We start from the raw sequence: 26,216 nt of genomic DNA, 5'->3' as shown, positions 1-26,216 counted from the left end.
CCAGAAAGAGCAGAAAATTTTTCTACAAACTCTTTCAGCATGTCTTGGGTAATGTGTATCTGAATATGTCTTTCTTAATCTTCTTTGAGTTATACTTAATTCAAATGTATAAAACTCAGACTTCACAGTATCAGATATACAGGCTTGCAAAGCTTTAATGAGACAGTTTTAAACTGGTCCAACAGTATTTCAGACACAGAATCTTGCTGAAGGTGTTGGCGAGTCAGACAGGTCAGTAATAAGACACCTACAGAGAGTGGCCACTGATGGGGATACCTGCGTCAGGCCTCCTGCTGAGAAGAAAATAAAAATTTGTCACATCCATTGTAGGTGTGTCTGTCTGTCTTTATCTGCGTGGAAATTTAACAATGTGCTATATAGGTACCTGTCATATATGCATATATTTGTTAAAATTGTTTTGCTTTTTATTGATCTTCTCACTATGTTCAGACAATGAGTTGAATCTAACATCTAACATGGAAAAAAGATATAAATACACAAAAAGCTGAAAACTTACTAATGATATACTAAGCAACAAGTGGCATTAAATAGGATGTTAACTTTTCCAGATTTTTGTTTGTTTTGGAATCTGGACTGATTGGTCATTAATTTTATTTTGGGAGAGAGAGTGTGAGGGGGGGGCAGGGGGGGGGGGGGGGGGTGGAGAAAGACCTGTCACCACAGGTTTGACTGTTATTTAGGAATTTGTGTTAGCCTGATAGTCTGATAGATATTGACTAACAGAAATACAAAAACAAATGAACAACTAAAATCATTAAGTACAGTGTACTGTACAGTGTGTGCAACAGACTGTGCAAATGTATATGCAAGTTCTGATTAATTAAAGGGATTTCCTTCGAAGTCTTATATTAACCATTTAGGAATTACAGCCATTTTCAGAGGCTCAAACGTAATGGGACAATTGACTGACAAGCAAAGTATGTTGGATTTGTATTTCATAGCTTTTTAATGTAATTTTAAATATGAGGTCCAAAGAGATGTCAGTGCAAGTTAGGGAGACCATCACTAAGCCCAAAAAACAACTGTCAGAGAGAAAGCAGGGGATAGGAGTGGCCAAATCAATAATCTGGTGCATTCTTTAGAAGGAGGACTGGCCAACTTAGCAACACCAAAAGGCCTGAAAGAACACTCTCGACAAAGTAGACGTGTTATTGTCAAAGTCTACATTCAAGTGATGGCCTCATGAGTGGAAATACAGCGAGTTTACAACAAGTTGCAAACCACTGGTTACACTCAAGAGCAGGAAAGCCAGATTAGACAGTTCTGCACAGTTCTGAAATAAAACTCTGCACAGATGAAATCAAGATTAACTTGAATGATGAGAAGAGAAAAGTATGGAGAATGAGATAAACAGCTCGTGACCCAAAATCATACCACGCTGTCTGCCAAATATGGTGGATTTAATGTTACGTCATGGGCATGTGGCTGCCAGTGGACCGAGGCACTAGTGTTTATTGTTGATGTGGTTGCTGATAGAAGTTGCAGGATGAATTCTGAGGTGTACAGGGCCCCACTCTGCTCAGATTCAGTCAAATGCTGCAAATCCAATTGGGCAGCACTTCACAGTGCAAATGGATAATGAGCCAAAGCATCCTGCAAAAGCAACCCAACAGTTTCTCCAGGCAAATGGGAAATTCTTCAATGGCCAAGTCAGTCACATTCACTCAAATCAACAGAGCATTTTTTTCAGTTATTAAATATAAAACTGAATGCAGGAGACGCACAAACTGAAAGTGGCTGCACTAAAGGGCTGGCAGAGCCTCTCAAGGGTGGAATCATATCAGTTGGTTATGTTGATGGGATCTAGACTTCAGGCGGTTATTGACAACAAAGGATTTGAATCCAAGTATTAAAAATAAACCTTATGCTTACAGTGGTGTAGGTTTAAGGACTATTTGGTGATGTCCACTTAATTCCTAAATAGTTAATGCTAAATGTTGTTAAACCCCTTTAATTAAAGCTGAAAGTCTGCACTTTAATCACCTGTTGATTGTTTGATTTAAAATCCGCTGTACAGAAGCAAAACGTGTGTTTTTGTTTAAATAAAGCTGTATCTTGCTGTCAGTAATTTGACAAAATATAAGCCAATAACTGCAAAAACTAACATGTTTGGGTGGAGGCTCTCTTTAATATACAGCTTGTCCATGATGGGTTGTTTTTATTTTATTTTTTCATCTTTCAGCTTCTCGTTTCCTTCTTCTTGTGAACTCCCAAAAATGTCTTTCCTAGAGATTATTATTTCTTACATATATCTCTAATGCAAACAAAATACCATTAAATATCTCCTCCTTTGAGATTAAACAGCCCTTCGCCACGTCTCGACAGAGACAAGCATTCCCACACAGTCAGTAAAATGTTTATTCCTGTGATCTCGTTGTTTTATTCCAGTACATGGGAGGTGTTTAGATGACTCTTCTGGTTATAAAGGATTTCCTGTTAGCTGCGGGACCAAATCCAGCAGTCAGAAGTCTGCCCTTGAATCCACATGCACAGACTCTCACACACACATAAACACTGCACTAACTTGTTTTCCTCTTGCACAACAACCACCACCGTCATTTCCCATCTCTGAGGAGAATACAGAAGCTGTGTGATTGCTGTCAGGATCCCTAAAAGTTCCTGCCTGTCGTTACTGTGTGTGTGTGTGTGTGTGTGTGCATGTGGTGAGGGAGGGGGCAGGGTTAGGTTTTGAACAAATGTGCATGCAGTTTCTCAGGTGTCCAGGAAAGGAGATGTATGAAATGTGCAGTCCAAGACTTTACTGTGGTTTTTGTCTAGAACATAAGATCAACACAAGTCTTTCTGAATGAAGCAAGTGACTCTGCTTTTCCTGAGGAAGTTTATCTGTTCCCATCATGAATAACCGATCGTTAAATCAGTAAACACTGGGTATTTTTCAGTGTTTTTTGGGGGTTCTGTGTCTCTGGTTGATGTCAGAATACATGCCTATCCTATTGTGTTCTTAGACCCACAAGAGTTTGGAAATGGTAAAGCAAAAGAAGAGAAATAAGAAGAAAGTATGTTGGTTACCTTCTTCTCCCTCTCAGCTAAATATGCTTCTGCTTTTTTTTACAGTTTACATCTAAGTCTTAAGATGTTATTTTTTCTTTGTTATTAAAAAGCCAACAGCAGGATGAAATAGAACATGTCCTTTAGATTTTAATGCTTTACTGTATTAGGGTCAAGCAAATGGCCAGCAAGTGATTTAAGAGTATGAGTATCAGTGGCTGAGGCTTGTGTTACTGTGTATGTATGTGATCCAGGGAATGCTCATGTTGCTGGAAACAGGGTGTACTGTATGCATGTGTATGTGTGCATAGACAGAACATTGAAGACTTAAAAAAGGCCTCTGGGAGAAGTTGTACTCGAACTCCTTGTGCCTTTGTTTCCTCTTTTTTTTTAAATCTATTGTTAAAGTCAGCAGCATTTTTCTTCTGCACCTCACTATACAATATGTCTGTGTCTCTTTACCTGTTATTGAAAAATGAGGCAACACAGTTCGGTAATAGCCAGCTGCTTGGCTCACTCTTGCCTTCATTTTCTTTTATTCATCTGGTTTTTTTTTTCTGCTCCTCTGACTGTTTCCCTTCTTTCACCACCTTTACGTGACAAAATAATGAGTAGTGTCCCTGCTTCTATTCTCTGTCCCCTTTATCATTCTGGCAGCTGCTAGCCTTAGCTGGGAGCTGTGACATTACCAGCAAAAGGCTCTTTCGCTCTGATTCCTTCTCTTCTGTCTGACTCTCTCTAAAAGTGGCTGGGCATAACTGGTGTGACTCATCAGTTCAAACAGCGAGAGTATAAGTAGATGTAGCAAAAGAGTGTGCAGGCTGTGGATTACCCTCAAGACAGAGCAGAGTACACACAGGAGACAACATTTATATTTAACACAACATCAAATTAAACACAAGCTAATGAAAATGCACACATGCTCAGTTCAACTTAAATCTGTACAATAACTGACAGGTTGAGCAGATATACAACCCCTTTGTTCACTCCCTGATGTGTTTTTCCTTAGGGTTCTTGTTTGAGCACACTGCTGCGGATAAAGAAGAGAGAGTGATTCTTAGATGCAAACTACCTGTGATAATTAGACTCCCTCTCCCTGGCCCCTGTTCACTGAAACACACAGACTAAATTGCCCTACTGCAGCAGAGCTCTAACCAAGCTCCACCACCACTGTATAAAAATCAGCCCAGTTTAAATTAATGACAGCAGTCACTTAAGATAACTGCTACCTGTTCATTTGCAAATGTATAGTTCATGTAGTGCTTGGTTGGTATATTCTATATCATCTGATATAACAGCAAACTATACTTGGTTCTAAAGGTGATCAAAAAATAGTGAGATTTAATGTTGCATGTTTATCTCATGTCTCTTGTAGCCTGATAATCTTCATCGTTGATGGCTTTTATGCACATAAAGGGCACTGCACTGTAGACAGCTTCCTGCTCATGTTGTATTACACTGCAGAAGTACTAGTAACTGTGCCTTTGCACAGGTTTAAAAGAAGTTGTGTCTGTTGGTTTGTGATCACCTGCATGTGTTTCTGTTAATTTGTTAATATATAGCAATGCAAGTTGGATTAACTCAGACTCTGACCTTTCTAGGGTCTGGAAGTTACATACTCTTTTTCCAAATGTGGGTTATGTGACCTTTTTCCAAGAAAAGGTAGAGGCCACAGTAGATCATTCTCTACAGTTGCCTGGCTGGTCGTTGTGAACAAGAGAGCCCATTATCCAAGAGAAAGCAGTTATTTCTGACTTAATGGTATATTTAATTTTTACACACTATGATAAATCACTGTGATAAGTCTGAAAAGCATATTTGTATAGACAGCTGTAATACTGGAGAAACTTAAATTAAATTTATTTTTCAAAGACTCGAGAATTTCTGGGAAAAAAAAAAAACTCCTTCAATGGACATAACCTGTTACTTCCCTTTGCTTACACTCATTACATGCTTCAGCAGCTAAAGGTGTTAGATAAACTATCTGTGCATAGTGTCTTGTGGCAAGTTATTCTACAATTGCTGTCATTTCTGTGAACATATTTTTCTATATCATGCAAGCTTGAAATAAGTTTAAGGCCAAAGTGTTGTAAATGTGTTGTCATAATGAAGCTCATTTAAAGTGTAATGATTTAAATGCACTTGCTAAACTCTCCGGGCACCAGCAGGCACCTTTCACCTGATTCTGTGGAGTCATTCAGTTTGTCATTGGGACTTCTTCAAACAGGACTGCTGACATTTTGAATGATAAACCAAGTGGGAGCCTTCAGTTGTCAAAGTCCCCGGTATCCTGTTCTATTTTTGGAGTTTGACAAATTGTCTTGGCAGAGCTTTGTATGTTGAGTTGAGTGAACATTGGAAGTTTAGAGAAGTGTTTACACTGAAACTGTTGGGGTCAGTGCTCTTTCCGTCCTAGCATGATGTTTGCACTTGTTTTCTAGGTTGGGTTGAGCAGGATGTTTCCCTCTTGTTGTCACGTATAGCACATAATACTTGCCGTAATGCTTCTGCTTTTATCATGTTGTACAGCACTCATTTATACTGACATGAATTTGTATAATTGAGTGCTTTAAAGCTGTCTTATATTTGACAAGCTGTACACTAACTTAGAATAGAAAATGTGAGCCAACTTCCTCAGCTAAATAATGAGCAGAGGAAGGAAACAGCATATTTCCTAAAGAGACTGAAGAGACATATCTTTATAAAGGCCTTTTGTTTTTGGGTTGCCAAAAAAAATTGCAATCAGTCTACCTTGGCAGTTTGTTTTAATTGTGTATCTAACCACAGTTTTTTCCTGACCATGATTTAATAACTTGAGCTTTAAATGACAACAACACATAAAAAAAGCAGTTGGCAGTTGGAATGGTCCATGGATCATGAAAATGGTAACACAGGTGTATGTGATATATACACAACAGTTCATGTCAAGAAACGACTCAGTCATTCAACCCACTCCACCCTACATACACACACACACCTATGCCTAGCCTTACAAACACAGACTGAACACCCAAAACTTGGTCTAAATAACCTGTAGGGGTCACTATAGCTTCACGGCAAGAGCCAAGTTCATCAGCCGACGTGAATGAAGTTTCTGATCAATGACTTCCCTGAGCTCTGCTCGTTTTTTATGACTAGAGCTTTTCGGAGCCAACAGAAAATGCTGCACAGGAGGGAAATTGTTTGAGTCAAATTTTCCGTCTCTTTTTTTTCTTTCAATGAATTCACCTGTTGTGGAATTAAAACTGTAAACAAGTTACCTTACAAGACAGAGTCTGAACAGCCAATCAACGAGTGTGCGGTCAAGATACCGTTTACAGCACAGCTATCAAAGTAGCCTGCAAAAGCTTTGCAAAAGTGAAATAGAGAGGGGTAACTGAGACTTTATAAGTTGCATGATATCATAGCTGATGTTCTGATTATGTCTAAGCACCAAAGCAGGGTAATGGATATGCTGGCAGGAGCAGCATGAATGGAGTGTGCAATATTTAACTAATCCAGAGTATTCACAAATTGATTGGCTTTATAGCCACCCATTGACACACACTGGGGACTGCTGCAGATCAACCAGTTTTCTGAATCGTGGCAGATTTCTGAATCAATGGCTTGTTAGACAGAAGTGAGTGAAGGCTTGAGCAGGTCAGTGTAGGTTTCTATAGGCTTTGTGATTACATTGATTAGACTTGTACTTATCCTTGTAGAAATACTGCTGATCTGGAAGTAACGCATGACCAGTGTTCACGTTTCCTTGATGTTTTGCTGTATGACATTTCATCTGTTCACCCAGAATAGCATAAAGCGAGTGCCATTAATGGTCAAACCACAGCAGTACACTGAAGAAGTCAGTTTGAGGACTAAAGCACACCCACATCATGAATGCACTATGGGACACACAGAGGTTTGTGGTAGAGCAAAGTAGACCCATTGAGTGTGTGAGCTTAGGGAGCTGGCCTTGAACAGCTGGTTACAACGTTTTTATAGCTGTGTATGAATCTGTGTGTGTGTGTGTGTGTGTGTGTGTCACACTGCTTGCAGAGAGTTTTCTGTGTGGTCTCCAGACTGTCTCTCACCAGATGTTGAGGAAACAAATTCAAGAGGCTCCTTTAAAGTAGCCCCGTTGATCTCAAAAGCAGCTTCAGTTTCCTGAGACTCTTTGACTAAAGACTAAATGGAAGAAAGAGGAGGCCGGTTGGAATGCAGCTAAAACTGTTTCATGTGGGTGGTACTATTGAGATTGCCTGTATGGAGGTGTTAGCATTACTGCTGGTATCTGTATAAGTATAGAATAAACAGTGGGAAAAGATATAGGAACAGCAAAAACAACATCAGAATGGATTATGAAGAGCCATAATACCATAAGATTTTATATCTGTTGTTTTTTGGGGGGTTTTTTTCCTTAGGAAAGTTTCTTTTTGCAATAGTGCATTTTTTTTTGTAACACAGTATAAACACAAGCATCTTAACATAATCAGACAAACAAGGTAGACAAGAAATTCTCCAGACTTTAAATAATGACCCTAATGACACTGTAAATTTGTTGGCAGCGTTTGAGTTTATCCCGTATTGCTGAATCGCTCAAGATGCCTCTAAAAGTCTCAGACCTGCAGGCTCTCAGACTGTTGTTTATTCTGGAAATACAGTATATCAGTTGATCCCAAAATACATGGTGGAAGCTCCTGATATCATCCCTTCCTGTTTCGTGCAAGCACATACATCCAATTACAAGACTGGAGAGTGTCCTCACGTAAGCAAAAGTAGCTGCAGCTTTGTCGCTGTTTGGATGTGAAACAGAACAAAGAGGGTGGGTGTTTATTTGCTAACAGCTGATTCAGCAAGTATGTCCCAACCAAAGATTCAACCCAAAACACCTGTGAACTTTACCTTTACCGTCAGATCTTAGGCAACTGGACATGCCATGAACACACTTGAAATAGCTGCTCATTATCAGGCACGTACAGCATATGTGTAATAGTGCATTTTTTAAAGCAAGAGCGTTGCTCTGAAAATGTGATATTTAGGATAGGAGGAATGGCACAGTTCTACTCTGTGATGCATGCACACTCGGCCCGTTTGTCTAACAAACTTGTATCAAATGTTAAATCACTCTTCCTCCTTCGCCATTCATATTGTCCCACTAACCCACCTATCAGTCACGTTTGTGTGACCTGTTTCTTGCGACTGGCTGCACTGTATGTGTCAGCACATAAACAACACGTGCATGGACTGAGGGGCTGCAGCATGTGAAGATTCTAATGGTGTAATTCTGCATATTCTAGAAAAGTGCTTCTGAGGTGTTGGTGAGATGAGGACGTGTGAATGATTGTGACTGGAAAACTAAAACTGGTCCACAGTACGCCAATGCTTCAGTGAGGAAAATGAAGGAAATGAGAGTGACGCTGTAACATTATATACATCTTTTACCCTTTTGTTTTCTTAAGCTGTTTCTGAACAAAGGCATGAGAGGAAACACCCAGGGTGCAGGCTGATGCTGGAGCCAGCTAGATCAGACCGGTAGCTGTTAGAGAGTAGGGGGTGGTGAAGTAGAAGGGAGGAGAGAGAAGAGGAGGGGGAGATGAGATGAAGGGTGGAGCAGTGGATAGAGAGGGAGTTGGGGTAGAAGAAAAAGATGTGATGAGAGAGGCTGGAGGAGGAGGAGGAGAATGTAGAGGTTAAGTGCTTCAGACACAATTTGAGATGGATTCTCTGGCAGACCGTTTAGATCCCACTCCATCAGTGATGTAATGCATATGGCAGATTCTATTTTTAGCCATCCTAGTACACTTAGCTCAGCATACGGGGCTATCGATCAGCTGCACAACTCACTGGGAGTATTAGAGCTGCAGTCTACAGCACCCAAATATGTTGCTTCTGTGCAGTTTGATGTTGTAGGATCTCTCTTTGTCATGCCTACCAAGTAAAAACATTGTTTTTGATGGCACTTTGCACTGTATATTTTTTTCTACTGCGTTTTTTAAAATCTTCCTGCATTCTTTTATCTTGAAGATGTTTGATCTTGCCGTCTGTATCATTTAGCGCTGCAAAGACAAGGTCAGGAAAAAAGGGCATTTAGTTTCTTTTATGCCAGCTTGTTACATCAAAAATTAGGTTGCATCTTGCCCAATGAAAAGTAAAATTATTCCCAAGGCAGCAAGAACAAAACAAACACAACAACAGCAGTAAATGGGTGCTTCTGGGTCACAAAACAAATGGGAGCTTTCTGATATTTCTTGGATATTTAGCCAAAGCAATTAATGGTTAAAGCTCAATGTCCTGGGCCTGATGACAAAGTCTGTCTTCCTTTCATTATATTTTTACTCTCTATTTTGCTTGTTTGAAATCTTGTGGAAAAAAAAACTGCATTAATGAGATTGCATCTTTGTATAATGGTGCAGTATATTAGCAATGATAGCAGGATCTGTGTGTGAGCTTTGGTGATTCCTGTTTTCTGTTTGATTCCAGACGCATGAACATGCAAGCACACACATAGAGTTCACTGACAGGACTTGTATTTAGAGTCCTATATCACCTCCCAGTGTCTGCTGGGAATAAGTCTATAGCCTGAGGGTCTAGACAGGTCGACTCAGTGTGTTACACAATAGGAAAAAAAAAAAAAGGCCTGGAGACAAAAGGCAGAGCAGTAGCTTCTAAACTAGCTGATAAATCTCGTGTCCAGACCTGTCACCTCCCCACTCTACTAATCCATTCTGTAATGTTAGGCCACACTTCTACATTGATAACATGTACAGGACTTATGTTACTGTAGCAGTGGACTGAACAATGACCATCATACCATCTTCTTGGGACAATCTAAGCCCTGCAAAAGTTTAAAACTGACCTTACATTTCTTTTAAAAGAAGACATCCCACTAAAAAAATAAATATAGTTTGTGCTTTTATTTATCCAGTGATGCACTACCATCCTGACAGCTGGCTATAATCACTTTATAAGGTTTCCATCTTAGCACTCAGAGCCACTGTGTATAACCATTGACAGCTACCCAAAGGATCACTCTGCTCATAAAATTTCAACTTCCTTTGTCCACAGATTTATATTTGGAAATATAATAACACCATAAGTCATTAGTAATTTAACTAACTTTAATGCTATGTCAACCATATGATATGAAGTGTGATATATTAACATGTTTGACAAGGCAGATAAAAACCAGATGAGTTCTAATCAAATCAAATTTTCATTAAATCCAACTTAATGCATGTTAACTTCCCCATAGTCATTGCTTTTACCTTCTACCTCACTTCTGTCCTTGTGAACAAAAACAGAACACAGCCTGATGGATTTCTAAAACTAAACTACCTGTTAGAGAATCTATTTAAATCACTGTACCCCCATATAGCTGTTTCCTGTCTTTTTTGTCCCTTTCTCAGTACTGTAGGTTCACTCCCTGTGGCTATTCAGAAGGCTATGGTAGACTTATGAGGATGTATTGCTCAAAGCTGTACCAAGAGAAGACATAGACTGTCATTTCCGTATAGACAGTATTATTGCATAAGATGGATACAGACCATGACCTAAACACTCAAGACACTCTTATGATAATGCCAGCCAAGATGCCAGGGAAGTCTTGGACCACATGTTTATACACCAGATTTACTTTCTAGTCACCCTTGCCCCCGCTACTTCTGGCACCCTTTACTCAGTACCTATGGTCAAGCCACGCCCACCTTCAAACAGGTCATTTATTTTGTTTCCAGATACATATTCGTAAAGTTTTGACTTTATCTTGCACATTTGCAGTGTTCTCCCAAATATTCAGAATCACCTCTGTGGTGGCTCCCAATGCAGTAGTGGTAACTCCTGGACCACCATTTGTGATGACACAAACACACATGGTGAAAGCAATAGCCCTGCTACACCATCAGAATCAGAGCTCCAGTGTCTCAACATGTTGATGTTCCTACCCAAGAGAAAGCAATAGTCATTACTGGCTTCTTAGATAACTACTGAGTCTAGCTACACCCATCTAGGCCTTCATTTTGACCTTAACTCCCTGCTATAAAAACCCTTTAAAGCTTTGTGACAACATCTTTTATAGTTATGACACTATTGTTGACAAGATCAGTCCACAGACATCTAGATAATAATACAACAGACACATCAGGAGACTGCTAAAGTACTTAAAAAAGAAAATAGGTGTCTAGTCCAATTTTGCCATGATGACACACACACTTACATTCACTCTCTCTCTCTCACTCACACACACACACACACACACACACACACACACACACACACACACTCAAGGTGAAAACAGTATCTACTCTGCTACCAGCTAGTAATCAACTCAAGTGACCATTAAAGAGGACTAGGCTAGTATTTATTATTACTCAGCTCTAACCTGTGCTTGATTTTGGAAAGTTATAGCCTTGCTGTGTTTACAATGTGCATATGTAATTCATGTTGGGTTATGATTTTATGTGTAGTGCACTTCATTAAGCATTTCTCACTTGGTAATTTCCTCATCATTTTTGCTTTTTGGCCACATGAACATAACTCTGCTAAAAATACACGACTCCTTGGTTTTTCCCATAAGCTACCCGAACAGCTTGTTTATTTGGGCTCAATTCCAGGTAGTTCATGCACGAGTTTCCTTCCTGTGCCATCCTATCCACACACACCCTCCAGGGCTTGGAGCATCAGTGAGAAAGTGGCTCATGATCCTTAGTTTCCAAAAAAAAAAAAAAAGGGACTGCCTTTTCCCCTCACTCAGCAAGAGGATGCAGACAGGGTTGGGAAGTGCTGGAAAATCCAGAAATGGATATTTTGGGATTTTTGTAGATTTACGGAAAGTGAGAAAATAAGACAGACCAAAAGGAAAGGACTAAACTGTATTAAAAAAAAAAAAAAGTATCAGTGGAAAGAATAGACTGCATGATATCAACCTACAGGCAGCATCTGTGGTGTCATCTGAAAGCCATGTCATTCAGCTGAAAACAGGCAAATAAATATAAGCTGTGGGTGCAGGAGTGTGGAAAACAGGTCTCTCCGTATTTATGCAGTAATGTATTGACTGACTTGCTAAAATCAATGAAACCACAGAGTGCTACTGGCTTTCCAAAGTATACTCACACCAAATATATAATGTATATTGTAGTAACACTATACACTAAAGTGTTTCAGAGAACAAATATCTGTATGTGGCATCTGATCTGTAAATAGAGCCATTTGCTTTGTGAAAGTCACACCTAATTACTCTAAGATTATATGCCACTTACTCAATGAAATTTTCTCAATGTTGAACAGAAACCTTCTTTATTACCTAAAGCAGTTTTTGCTACTTGATTGTTGAATAGAATGAATAGAATATAGGTAACACTTGACGCTAAGTTATCATTCCTCCCACATCCCTCGATTCCTGCGTTCGTCCCTTTACCCCCTATCTGGTCCGTGGCACTGGCAGTGAGCCGACAGGCTGCAGGTTATGTAACAATCACCCGCTTGCTTTGGCACAACAGGTTAATAAAGTTCTCTGATGGACAATAGAGCAGCAGTATTTTCTGCTGCCCTCATGGTTTTCCACACAATCCTGCCTCCAATGTTACAAATTGCACTTTGGCTCTGATGCATTCCTGCCAATGAAACTCTCTCTCCCTTGCTCTCTTTTGCCTTCTCTCTGTCTCTGTCTCTGTCTCTCTCTCTCTCTCTCTCTCTCTCTCTCTCTCTCTTTCTCTCTCTCTCACTCACACACACACACACACACACACACACACACACACACACACACACACACACACACACACACACACACACTTTCCACAAGTTGTTTTCTGCTGTGATTTTTTTTTTGGGGGAAAAGTGCATCACCCACACATTTGTGCAAATCTTTGTGTATGTGGGACGATATGACAGAACATATTTATCTGTGTTGTTGATGCTTTTATTTTTTTTTTCTCCCGCCTGCAGAGCTTGCTGCAAGGTGATGTAACAGGTCTGCAGAATAGGATATCTCTCTCTGGGAGGTGTGCGTATCTGAGTCCTGCAGTCTTCTTTAAAAATGTATACACTATAGAACAGGCAGTAAATGGCCTCACGCACAATATGAATTGCTGACACTGCACTCAACCTGTGTGTGTGTGTGTGTGTGTGTCAGTTTGCCAGTTAGTCATGCAAAATGTGACTGTGTTGTGCAAAATGTGTGTATGCAGTAACTGAAATGAAAACTTGTTGCTGTTTCTTTATAGTCACAAAGATTAAAAGTTCCATTAAAGACAAGATTAAATTAAACAGTTTCTCTCTTTTTCCTGTTTGTCTGCAGATTTGTTTCCTGGTGTCAGTTTTCCGTGGCCAAGTATTTTCAGAGGACAGCTGTGCTACTCTGGCGCTCTTCTCTCATTATTTCCATCTCAGTCAGTTCTTTTGGATGCTCATACAGGTAATACCTGGTTCACAATGAACACTAGATACATGTCAACAAAAAACTTTACTCCTTGTTGCATTAAATGCACATACAAGTACTTCTTTCTTCTTTCTTTAATCTTTCTGTAATTGCTGTATTTTGTATTTGTGTGAAAGGTTATAATTATTTTTCTGCTATAAGATATTGCTCTATAGCTGCTTATATACATGGAAAAAATATATGAGAAGACTATTTAATTCCTTCTTCAACATCATAGTGTAAAGCTGTGTCAGTTCTATCTTTTTAAATATAATTAATTAGTTTTGCGGTCATTTTTTCAGTCTTTTGCTGCATTCACACACGGTTGCTTTTGTACGACTGGGGGTTCTTTAAATGCATCACTGTTTTTCCTATTAAAGATCTTACTTTGTGAGGGACACCTTATAAGTCAACTATCTCGACCTTTTGCCTATTTTTCCTCATAATTTGGTATAGACATGGTTGCTATTCTTTCTTTTTTGTTTCTCACATGTGGCATGAATTTTCTGTGTAACAGGTAGTGAGCTTTTATTGTTTTACCACATCTGCTGAGGCACTGCATGGCATGACCTTTGCCCAGTATCACTTTGTAACACCTTATCCTATCCAGGCCCTAACTCCTCCTTCTTAACATCTGGCTTCAGTCTCTTATTCCACTCTTTATGTTGATTTGCCAACATCAAAGCCACTCAGGCTAAATAGGGACATGGAGAGCTGGTTTACCCTGACAGCCAGCGAGGGTCTGGCTGACATCAAAAAGGGGTCTTTTCATTACTTCTTAAACACAGAGATATTCAACAGAATCTCTTCAGATTTTTTGTTAATATAGCTGTAAAGATACTAGAGGTGCCAAAGCATAGAATGTTATCAGAAACCTGCAGAGTAAAATCTCACTTACACTAATTGTAATCCTGCACTAAGTTTATTGATGACTTATGACCTGCTGCAAGAGCAAAGAAATGCAGGGAACATTGGGTCGAGATTTCAGCAGCCCCTTTAGTACTGCTGCTGCAGTGATAAACCCTTTTTCCTATGTAATCCTTCATGTAACAAGTCCTGTACTGGAGAGCAAATCTATTTACTTAATAAAAGAACTCTTCAAGTGCTGAAGAAGCCCTTCGGATGTTTGTTCAGTGTTTGTTCATTTATTCAAAATTTTTGAAATATAGCCTTGAAATTTAGTCTGTATTGTTTGTTTGTGCTATACATATGGATTGGTTGCGTAATTCTTGCAAACAATCCCATATCCTCTTGATGAGGGCTTGCTGTGTTACATAGACTAAGTTGAAAGCTCAGGCCCAGCTGATTTTTTTCTGAGTTTTTTTGTGACTTATCACCATCAACTGAATTCACATTTATCAGCTGACAAAAATGTGTACAAGTCACCACATAAACACAGGACACACATTTAACCAATATGAATGGTATCCCTAGATGGACTTCCTCATCTCTCCATCTTTTTCCTCCCGTTGTCCTCCTTTTACATAAGTCACAAACATTTGCTTTGTTCTCATCAATCTTCAGTCTTTTATAACATGTGACGTTTGAATGTGTGAACATAATCATTGTTTATGTAGTGGGCATAATCTCTCCTGGCATTCGTAATAATGTTATTGATAAAATATTATAAGATTAGCTCTAGAATAAGCTGACCACAGCAGAGTAATACTGGAACCATTGAGTGGTGTACGTGTTGGACGCGGTGGGCTTTTTCTCATATCAGATTGTTTACTATGATTTCTGAGATATTTTAAGGGATAAAGTCGCAGGTCGAAGGCTTTCATGTGGCTTAAGCAGTGTTAGAATTTGGATGATGAGATCTGGAGCTCAGCTGGTTTTAGACACACATGGTAGTAGTTAGTAGGGTAACAGCTGACTGGATCTAGTGAAGGAAACGAGCAGTGATTCACCCTGCAAGGAATTCAAATAGGAGGATTAATTCAGCATGAAGAAAAAAAAAACACTTAGGCTTTTGCTGTTTTGATCATACACTCACTCATAGAGATGTTTGTTGAGTTTTAATGGAAAGAAAAGACCCAAATACATGGCAGAGAAGGCAGCTGTGTTACTTAAGTAAGTGTTACGCACAAAACGCTATTGTAGGGTCTTTACCCGCAATACAAAGCGCCTTGAGGCGACTGTTTGTTGTGATTTGGCGCTATATAAATAAAACTGAATTGAATTGAATTAAAGCAGGGTTTCTAAAAAGGCAAGCAATGCAGGACAAAAGGGAAAAAGGAAGAAAGAGTGCTGCAAAAAAAAGACCATGGCATTTTCCTTTAACACCCAGTCAAAAACATCTTTAGTTATTACATATTTGCCAACTATAGTTGTAAATTAGAGTAGCCGATGAGACAAATATTGCTGCCACCTTGGCTTTCATTGATGTGGAGAACTAAGGCCCTTCCATCCTCACCAACATCTCTGTATTGACTCCAGTGATCTCTCACCACTCAAGTTTCCCTCATATCAGGTAACTGCTTTCAGATGAGTGGCTGATATGAGTGGGCGCCAGGAACCCATCTTAGACCATGACAAAGACCTGAATCAATAATCGCAGTGTGACTGTGTGTAATTGAGAATAGTGAGATGTCCAAAAACTAGTCAGGGGAATATGCACCAGCATAAAGCCAAGAAACAGACAGTAATTAAGTCATTGTCCAAACCAGCTATTTCTTGAATGTAGAGGTTTGCAGTTAACCTCAGCTTACCAAAAATCTGCTCATTATTAAATAAATCTAGTTTGCTAGCCAATTAGTCATAGAGAGTTTTTGACTTTTTATACAGTGCCATGTCATATTTTCTGTAATTTGATTGAGCCAGCCTGTTATCATGGCTCCATGAGCAATGTAGCCACTGCAAAACAACAGCTCAGCACAAAGTTACCCATAATCCATTTACTGTACCACAATGACTGCAGTTTTCTTGCAGCCAATGAAAAGCACTTCTTGAATCTGACTGTCATCACTCTATTGTCTCAGGGGAGTCAAGCTGTTACACAACTGGAAGCCTACAGTATTGTTTGCTGCATCTGTGTCTGCGTGTTTGTGTTCATGCTTGCGTGTTTGTGCAGCAAGCTCTTTTGGGTCAGTGATTATACAATATGGTTATGGTAGAGTTTGAGCAGGGTAATCATAGGGAGAGGTCAACATCATTTGACCTTGTGTCAGTTACATCACATTGACCTCTCTCAAATGCCCTGCTTGAGTGTTTGCAAACAGATAGGCACAATCAGCTGTTATTCATTACCGCTGTTGACCTGTTGCATAAACTTTAATAGCATCACCTTTTTTTTCCTTCTCAAATTTAACAGTTTATAGATTTTGAAATGCTTTGTTTTGAAAGTTAGATGGCATAAAGTTTGTAAAACAGTTTATAACACAGCATAGATGGAAATGGGATGGAGAAAATGAGGAGTTAGCGTGCTTCACATGAAGATAAGTCATTGTCTGCTTTGCAGTCAACAGGTGTTCACATAAGCTGGTTACACAACAGTGGATGGCTTAGTATACCAGACAGATGAGAATATGAGAGCCTTCTAGATTACAAAGCAAACATAGTTATTTTTGGGTGTGATATGAGTGTGGATATACATGTGTGTTTTAGTGTTTTACTGAATATAAAGACCAAATGTGCGCACAACAAAGGAAGGCTTCAAAATCCTCAAAAGTGCTGACATCCTGCCTTTTCTCCCCCTTTTATTTATTGTCGGGGAGAGGTTTAAGAGGTTTTCATATTCCTGTGTAAAAGTTGTTTTCTCAAACTGTTTCCCCAGGCGGTGAACTTCTGGCAAGTGCTCGTCATGAATGACGAGCACACAGAACGCCGATACCTGCTCTACTTCCTCCTAGGGTGGGGACTTCCTGCTTTGGTCATCATCGTCCTGGTCATCGTGTTACTTGGTGGCTTTGGATGGAGCATACATGCTGTATATGGACTGGTGCAAGGAGATGTGTGAGTTAGCAACACATGTAAACACACACACACACACAAGTGGTCTTTTTGAACTGATGGCATTTATCCAAGTACACTTGGAAGTGTATTTTTTTAAAACTGGTATGAGTCATTTACTGTGATTACGGTTTCTTTTTTAAACTGGGGGAAATTCCACTTCAGAGTAGGTAGAGCAAACAGAGCCAGTGATGTAGCCGCCCAATCAAATGAATGACTAACACACACACACACACACGCGCACACACACACACACACAGAAAAACTTGAGTCTTTATTTCAGGTAGGTGGAGTCTTTGAGAAAGCATGCTATAAATAGCCTTATATAGCCATTTCTCATAAATTACCTGAAGCACAGAAAAAAATTACTGTGTAAAAAAAAAAAAAAAAACATGGACAATGATCCCTGTACATGTGAGTTTATTTTTAAGTGTGTGCCTGTGTCCTCATGTGTGTTCATCTTCTGCGTCTTTTATTTGTGAACAATTGTCCACAAATAGTCAAAGAAATAAGAAGCTAAAACTCCTAAACCACATTTAAAATAAGTCAGTGATCTAAAGTGTGCCTGTTATCCTTGGGATTAAGTGTGAATGTGTATTTCCTGTGGATGTGTGTGTGAAACAGTGAGCGTATACATGAGAGATTTAAGGACAGAGGAGTATTCACTTTGAGGAAATAAGGCAGCTTTTCAGTCCATTTCCCTCTCTCTTACTTTCTCTCCTTCTCTCTCTCCTCTTCAGTGCTAACAGGAAGCCTCTTGTTGTCTCACCACTCTACTTGTTTCAGTTTCGCCTTGCATGTATACACAAGTGCCAAGTCCACACCTTGTATCAATATACTTTGTATCTTTTGGACTATACTCATAGTAATTGCTTAAAGGTGCAGTTTTTTGGGGCTTTTTTTTTTTTTTTTTTTTGCAGTACGCACTTCTAGACTCATGCTATAATAGACAGCTAGTGATGAATCATGGATAGGTAAGTGTAGAAGAGTGTAAAGAATCAGAAAACAGATTTTTCTGGTGTGACATACAAAACTAGAATTTACAGTAATCCTCTCTCACCACCCGTGCACAACTGCTCAGCAAAAGTGGTAATAAAATTTTCAGCAGCAGTAAATTAAATTTTGTTTCAAATGGGTCTAGTTCCTGTTTGTGGAAACTTGTTGTGCTGTGATCACATGATTTAAATAAAAAATTTATCATAGACTGGTAACATATATTTCCTTTAGACAAAATTCATTCATTCAGTTCAATTTAATTCTGTGTTCTGTGCTGATCTTATTGTGGTATACAATAAAAATAAAAGTCCCAGCAGCATTTTCACGAAAACCCACCATAAAAGGCACGATTCACTTTGTTTCTTTTCTCTCAAACCAAGAAGTGGGTGAGTTAGGCCCCTGGGTAATGTTTTCGTCATTCATTTCAGGAATACCTGGGATTTCCCGTTCCTGCGAGACTTTCAATGCAGCTAGAGCTCGTCCTCTAACAAGGTCACAACTTTACAGCTGTCCACTTTATTTAGACTAGCAGCCTGACTGTCTTTTTGTGACAGGATGGTCCAGTGCTTTACTTGGCATACCTCATCTTATGTTGTGACTAACATAGATCCAATTATTTGTCTGTGATCACATAAACAGATAGAAGTTCTATCTGTATTTGATGCCCCCACCAAATCAGGGCCTGAACATGTTTTGTGAAAAAGATAAAGTCACATAAGTGTTTTTCTAGTTACACCTAGCATGTTGATTTTCCCAGGGGGAAATCTCAGTTTTCTGTAATAAAGATAAACAAAGATGCCTGAAAGATGCTGGGAATATAGCTCATGAGGTTCACCAGGAAAACAACACAGAGATAGACTATAGAGTACTGACAGTATATTGTCTTTTTATTGACATTTTATTATTTGTATTAATTGTTCCCCAAATAAATTTCTCCCTTACTTTACACCCTTACACAGGATAAACAGAGTGACCTTGCTGTTCAGTTCCAGTAAAATGTTTGGGTACACAGTAGTGATTGTGTTGCACGTGTCACAAAGTAACAAAGTATAAGGAAGACTTGCAGTATGAATAAATATAGAGCAGCTTAATATGTTTATATTTTTCCAGAATTTATCTATGAAATAGATGCACTCTTTATGCTACAGTGGTTGGATATCTCAGCACAACCAAAATTATTGCAACCATGTGCAATGAACTTGAAACCTCACTGCCTTTGACCATGACTGTTTGAAGACAGGTTGCCTTCCACTAGGTGATGTTGAGGGTCATAGGCTGACCCATTATTAGGCCCGAGCCGACGAAGTCTCGGCGAGGAGCCTATTGGATTCACTATGCCACATACCCCAAAATGCGTTAAAATCCCCACGGTCGCATGGGACGCGGTCGCCAGTGACCCCTGACCTCATAGGGACGTGGGTCAGGTCGAGACGTTTCCGAAAAGGTATGCGTCGGGGTGACTGGGAAAACGCCTAATTGTTTTTGCTCGAATTCTCCATTATTAGGCCCGAGCCGACGAAGTCTCGGCGAGGAGCCTATTGGATTCACTATGCCACATACCCCAAAATGCGTTAAAATCCCCACGGTCGCATGGGACGCGGTCGCCAGTGACCCCCGACCTCATAGGGACGTGGGTCAGGTCGAGACGTTTCCGAAAAGGTATGCGTCGGGGTGACTGGGAAAACGCCTAATTGTTTTTGCTCGAATTCTCCATTATTCTTTATTATTATTTTTCTTTATTATTATTATACTTTCTCTCTCTTTGAACCCAATTTTGACCCCCTGAACATGCGCGAAAAGTCACCATTTTTTGCATGGTGGTCAGGTCTGGCGAAAAATTACGTATTTTAATGTCGCCACAAACTAACTCCAAAACACGGCTCCACAGCGCCCCCTGGAAATTTCATTTTTCGGGGCCCTTATGGGAGAGGCCAAATTCAAGTTTGCCCTAGAGTCATGAAATTCTCGTCACACATAGAGCATGTCTGGACAAACAATAAATCCTCTTGAGGCACCCCTCCATGACCCACAGGAAATCCACCAGGTTGACTTGAAATTTGGCTTTCGCCGAGTCAGCAATTTCGCTCACCTTGTATTTGCGCGAACTTCTCCTAGAGCATTTGACCCACAAACACCAAAATGGCTCAGCATCATTTAGAGACATAGGGCATCTAAAGTTATCGAAGGCTTCGTATTCATTTCAATTGTCTTGTCACACTAGGCCCCTGAAGTTGGCCTTCGTTTGACCAATAATTCCGGTCCTCTTTCCTGCCATCAATCGCACATGCTTTGCCCGATCTGCCCCAAAATGGAATCATTTATGAACACACGTACACTGAATCCATAAGTGCAGAAACCACGTCGATTGATGCCATAGCGCCCCCTACAGAACAAAATGAAAATTTGTATGGGGGTCCACAAAATTAGTTTCTCTGGTATGCATGAAAATTTTTGTACACAATCCTCAGATCCTCCTGGTCAGAAAAGGCAATCAGACCTATGCCCAATTTTGCACGCCACACGCGCCACCACACCGCAAATGTGCGTTGCGTTTATATGGGGAGCCAACAATTTACTTTCTCAGACATGCATGCAATTCGAGACAAACATTCTTTACCCCAGCACGATCAAAAAAGTCAATGACACCCATGTCCACATTCCCACAGGAAATCCGCTAGCTTGGCTTGAAATTCTGTTTTTGCCAATTTTGCACTGTTGGACACCTCGTATTTGCGCGAACTTCTCCTAGGGCATTTGACCCACTAAACCCAAAATGGCTCAGCATTATCTAGAGACATGGGGCATCCAAAGTTATCGAAGGCTTCGTATTCAATTCAACGGGCTTGTCACATGAGGCCCCTGATTTTGGCGTTCGTTTGACCAAAAATTTCTGTCCTCTTTCCTGCCATCAATCGCACGTGCTTTGCCCGATCTGCCCCAAAATGGAATCATTTATGAACACACCTACACTGAATCCATAAGTGGAGAAACAATGGCGATTGCTGCAATAGCGCCCCCTACAGAAGAAACTGCAATTTTGTATGGAGGTCCACCGCATTACTTTCTTTGAAATGCATGAAAATTTTTTACATGTTCTTCAGATACTCCTGATCAGAAAAGTCAATCAGACCTATGCCCTTTTTTGCACGCTGCAGCCGTGACCACCACCCCAATGTCAACATGACGTCACTATGGAGAAACCACAACCTTGTCACACGTATTGCACAATCACTCACGCACTCTTTCTGCACTTTGCTTGCCATTTCCTTTCCCTTATGTACTGGACAAGACTTAATTTAGATTTGTGGATTCAGAGCAACAAGTGCACTAGTGCCCCCTACAGATGGAACAAAAGCATTAGATGGTGGGAATCACATTTAGGTTTTCTGAAATGCATGACAAAAAGGTAGACAACTTCGCAACAGTCAAATAGATAGATTCAACAGTGTTATCATGTCCATCCTTGCCAAGATTTTCATCTTTTGCCAGTGGGGATTACATTTGGCTGAACAGGTGGCTCTCTGACAGCTTGAAGGGGGATCTCAGGTGGCTCGCAGGTGGGTTGCAGGCTGTTTGCAGGGCAGGTTGTTCGCAGGGAAGGCAGGTCGCAGGTTGCAGGAGCAGCGGCTCTCAGGCGGCATGCAGTGGGGTTTGCGGGGCTCGCAGGTGGCTGGCTGGAGATTTGCGGAGCTCGTAGGTGGCTCGCTGGGGGTTCGCGGGGGCTCACTTGCGGCTCGCGCTGGGTTTGGCGGTCGCGCAGGCAGCGAGGGCCGTAAAACGCCGCTTGCGGCTTTAATTCTTTATTATTATTTTTCTTTATTATTATTATACTTTCTCTCTCTTTGAACACAATTTTGACCCCCTGAACATGCGCGAAAAGTCACCATTTTTTGCATGGTGGTCAGGTCTGGCGAAAAATTACGTATTTTAATGTTGCCACAAACTAACTCAAAAACACGGCTACACTGCGCCCCCTGGAAATTTCATTTTTCGGGCCCCTATGGGAGAGGCCAAATTCAAGTTTGCCCTAGATTCATGAAATTCTCGTCACACATAGATCATGTCAGGACAAACAAAAAATCCTCTTGAGGCACCCCTGCATGACCCACAGGAAATCCACCAGGTTCACTTGAAATTTGGCTTTTGCCGAGTCAGCAATTTCGCTCACCTTGTATTTGCGCGAACTTCTCCTACAGCATTTGACCCACAAACACCAAAATGGCTCAGCATCATTTAGAGACATAGGGCATCTAAAGTTATCGAAGGCTTCGTATTCATTTCAATTGTCTTGTCACACTAGGCCCCTGAAGTTGGCCTTCGTTTGACCAAAAATTCCGGTCCTCTTTCCTGCCATCAATCGCACGTGCTTTGCCCGATCTGCCCCAAAATGGAATCATTTATGAACATACCTACACTGAATCCATAAGTGCAGAAACCACGTCGATTGATGCCATAGCGCCCCCTACAGAACAAAATGAAAATTTGTATGGGGGTCCACAAAATTAGTTTCTCTGGTATGCATGAAAATTTTTGTACACAATCCTCAGATCCTCCTGGTCAGAAAAGGCAATCAGACCTATGCCCAATTTTGCACGCCACACGCGCCACCACACCGCAAATGTGCGTTGCGTTTATATGGGGAGCCAACAATTTACTTTCTCAGACATGCATGCAATTCGAGACAAACATTCTTTACCCCAGCACGATCAAAAAAGTCAATGACACCCATGTCCACATTCCCACAGGAAATCCGCTAGCTTGGCTTGAAATTCTGTTTTTGCCAATTTTGCACTGTTGGACACCTCGTATTTGCGCGAACTTCTCCTAGGGCATTTGACCCACTAAACCCAAAATGGCTTAGCATTATCTAGAGACATGGGGCATCCAAAGTTATCGAAGGCTTCATATTCAATTCAACGGGCTTGTCACATGAGGCCCCTGAATTTGGCGTTCGTTTGACCAAAAATTTCTGTCCTCTTTCCTGCCATCAATCGCACGTGCTTTGCCCGATCTGCCCCAAAATGGAATCATTTATGAACACACCTACACTGAATCCATAAGTGGAGAAACAATGGCAATTGCTGCAATAGCGCCCCCTACAGAAGAAACTGCAATTTTGTATGGAGGTCCACCGCATTACTTTCTTTGAAATGCATGAAAATTTTTTTACATGTTCTTCAGATACTCCTGATCAGAAAAGTCAATCAGACCTATGCCCTTTTTTGCACGCTGCAGCCGTGACCACCACCCCAATATCAAGATGACGTCACTATGGAGAAACCACTACCTTGTCACACGTATTGCGCAATCACTCACGCACTCTTTCTGCACTTTGCTTGCCATTTCCTTTCCCTTATGTACTGGACAAGACTTAATTTAGATTTGTGGATTCAGAGCAACAAGTGCACTAGTGCCCCCTACAGATGGAACAAAAGCATTAGATGGTGGGAATCACATTTAGGTTTTCTGAAATGCATGAAAAAAGGTAGACAACTTCGCGACAGTCAAATAGATAGATTCAACAGTGTTATCATGTCCATCCTTGCCAAGATTTTCATCTTTTGCCAGTGGGGATTACATTTGGCAGAACAGGTGGCTCTCTGACAGCTTGAAGGGGGATCTCAGGTGGCTCGCAGGTGGGTTGCAGGCTGTTTGCAGGGCAGGTTGTTCGCAGGGAAGGCAGGTCGCAGGTTGCAGGAGCAGCGGCTCTCAGGCGGCATGCAGTGGGGTTTGCGGGGCTCGCAGGTGGCTGGCTGGAGATTTGCGGAGCTCGTAGGTGGCTCGCTGGGGGTTCGCGGGGGCTCACTTGCGGCTCGCGCTGGGTTTGGCGGTCGCGCAGGCAGCGAGGGCCGTAAAACGCCGCTTGCGGCTTTAATTTAACTTTGCTTTTTATCATATGTTTCCCTTCCGTAAGCATGCCTTTTATCTAATTTGTCTTGTTGATTATACTTTGTTTAAAAAAAAGAAAGGAGCCATAGCAAACCACTCATGTTAATTCTTGTTCCTCATATAGATGCTTTATCCCAAACATCTATGCGGCTCTGTGCACGGCAGTCCTGGTGCCTCTCATCTGTCTAGTTGCTGTGCTGGTCGTATTCATCCACGTTTACCAAGTTACTCAGCAGTGGAAGGCCTATGATGACATTTACCGTGGACGGACCAACAGCACAGGTAACAACAAAATATGTGACCGTATACACAAACACACAGTTATATTAATGTATACATAAGCAGGTCACTTACATCTGCATTTGCACTCAGTCTCACCTGATTTCTTTCTTTCATGCACATGCACAAACAATGCTGGGACGTCCCTCTGGAACGAAATCTCATCCATCCTTCTTTTGGGCAGAAATTTTCAGCCCCTATTTTGCAATTTGCTATCTTTGTCTGTTGCTGTCTCTGTCTGCTGGAGACAAAAGCAGATTTGGGTTTTTTTTTAGCAAAACTGCAAATTTGTACTTATCGAAAATACCAACAACACCCAGTACAATGTAGTAATATGCGTGCAAACAATTTCCAACTTGTACATTATGCAATTCTTGTTTGCACAGAAATAACCATCATAGATTTATGGCCAGTATGAGTCAGCACTGTTTATTCAGTGCAGGCAGTCCCTTTGGCCACACATGAACATCCAGACAAACCACTTTAGTTGTTGATCATCAGGGCTGCAATCAGTGGTCATCAGTGGGAATCGGCAGGCTTTAGCTTGTTTTGCTCAGTCCAGTGACAAAGCAACGCCTGAATTATTGCAGGTTTTTTTTGGCTCGGAGCAGCTTGCCCTGTACACTGTGCACTGTGTTGAGGCAGTGTAGTTGTTTTACTGAACTGCAGGTGTGTGTACATTATTAAAAAAGCAAAAATAGTTTTTTTTGTTCAAAAACCATAAAGCTGAGGAGACATGATAGAACTTTATGGTAAAAAATATAAATATTATACCATAATGTATGTTGGTTGACAGTGTCTAAACATTTGATTGGTACTGTGTATATATATATATATAGATACACTATATTTCCACAAGTATTTGTTCATCTGCCTTCACACGCACATGAACTTGAGTGACATCACGTTCTTAATCCAAAGGGTTTAATATGATGTTGGCCCACCCTTTGCAGCTATAACAACTTCAACTCTTCTGGGAAGGCTTTCCATAAGGTTTAGGAGTGTGTTTATGGGAAATTTTGACCATTTTTCTAGAAGCGCATTTGTGAGGTCAGACACTGATATTGGATTAGCACACCTGGCTCGCAGTCCCCTCTCTAATTCAGCCCAAAGGTGTTCTGTCGGGTTGAGATCAGATCTCTGCAGGCCACTCAAGTTCTTCCGCACCAAACTTGCTCATTATGGGCCTGCTTTGTGCATTGGTGCACAGTCATATTGGAACAGGAAGGGGCCATCCCCAAACTGTTTCCACAAAGTTGGGAGCATGAAATTGGAGAATTAAGAGTTCTTTCTCTGGAACTAAGGGGCCAAGCCCGACTCCTGAAAGACAACCCCATAACAAACAACCTCCTCCACCAAACTTTATACTTGGCACAGTGCAGTCAGACAAGTTCTGTTCTCTTGGCAACCACCAAATCTAGATTTGTCCATGGGATTGCCAGTAGTAGGGTCTTTTACACCACTGCGTCTGACACTTTGAATTGCACTTGATGATGTAAGGCTTGGATGCAGCTGCTCGGCCATGGAAACCCACTCCATGAAGCTCTCTATGCACTGTTCTTGAGCTAATCTGAAGGCCACATGAAGTTTGGAGGTCTGTAGTGATTGACTGCAGAAAGTTGCTCTGGCACTTTGTGGCACTTTGTGGCTGAGTTGCTGTTGTTCCCAATTGCTTCCA

At 40.8% G+C, this 26,216-nt stretch overlaps 1 protein-coding gene across 1 annotated transcript in view; it reads left to right on the top strand.

Annotated features, from left to right (window-relative positions):
• Nucleotides 1–26,216, top strand: part of adgrv1 (adhesion G protein-coupled receptor V1) — a 110,141-nt gene that overhangs the window by 65,094 nt on the left and 18,831 nt on the right. The window contains exons 90-92 of the mRNA XM_030738127.1: nucleotides 13,304–13,420; nucleotides 17,199–17,377; nucleotides 24,384–24,541. Coding sequence (XP_030593987.1) covers nucleotides 13,304–13,420; nucleotides 17,199–17,377; nucleotides 24,384–24,541 — 454 coding nt within the window. The remainder of the gene's footprint in view (nucleotides 1–13,303; nucleotides 13,421–17,198; nucleotides 17,378–24,383; nucleotides 24,542–26,216) is intronic.

The sequence above is a fragment of the Archocentrus centrarchus genome, chromosome 9 (genome assembly GCF_007364275.1).
Source record: "Archocentrus centrarchus isolate MPI-CPG fArcCen1 chromosome 9, fArcCen1, whole genome shotgun sequence".
In the NCBI taxonomy this organism is placed as follows: domain Eukaryota; kingdom Metazoa; phylum Chordata; class Actinopteri; order Cichliformes; family Cichlidae; genus Archocentrus; species Archocentrus centrarchus.
This window is presented reverse-complemented; position numbering and strand designations above follow the sequence as displayed.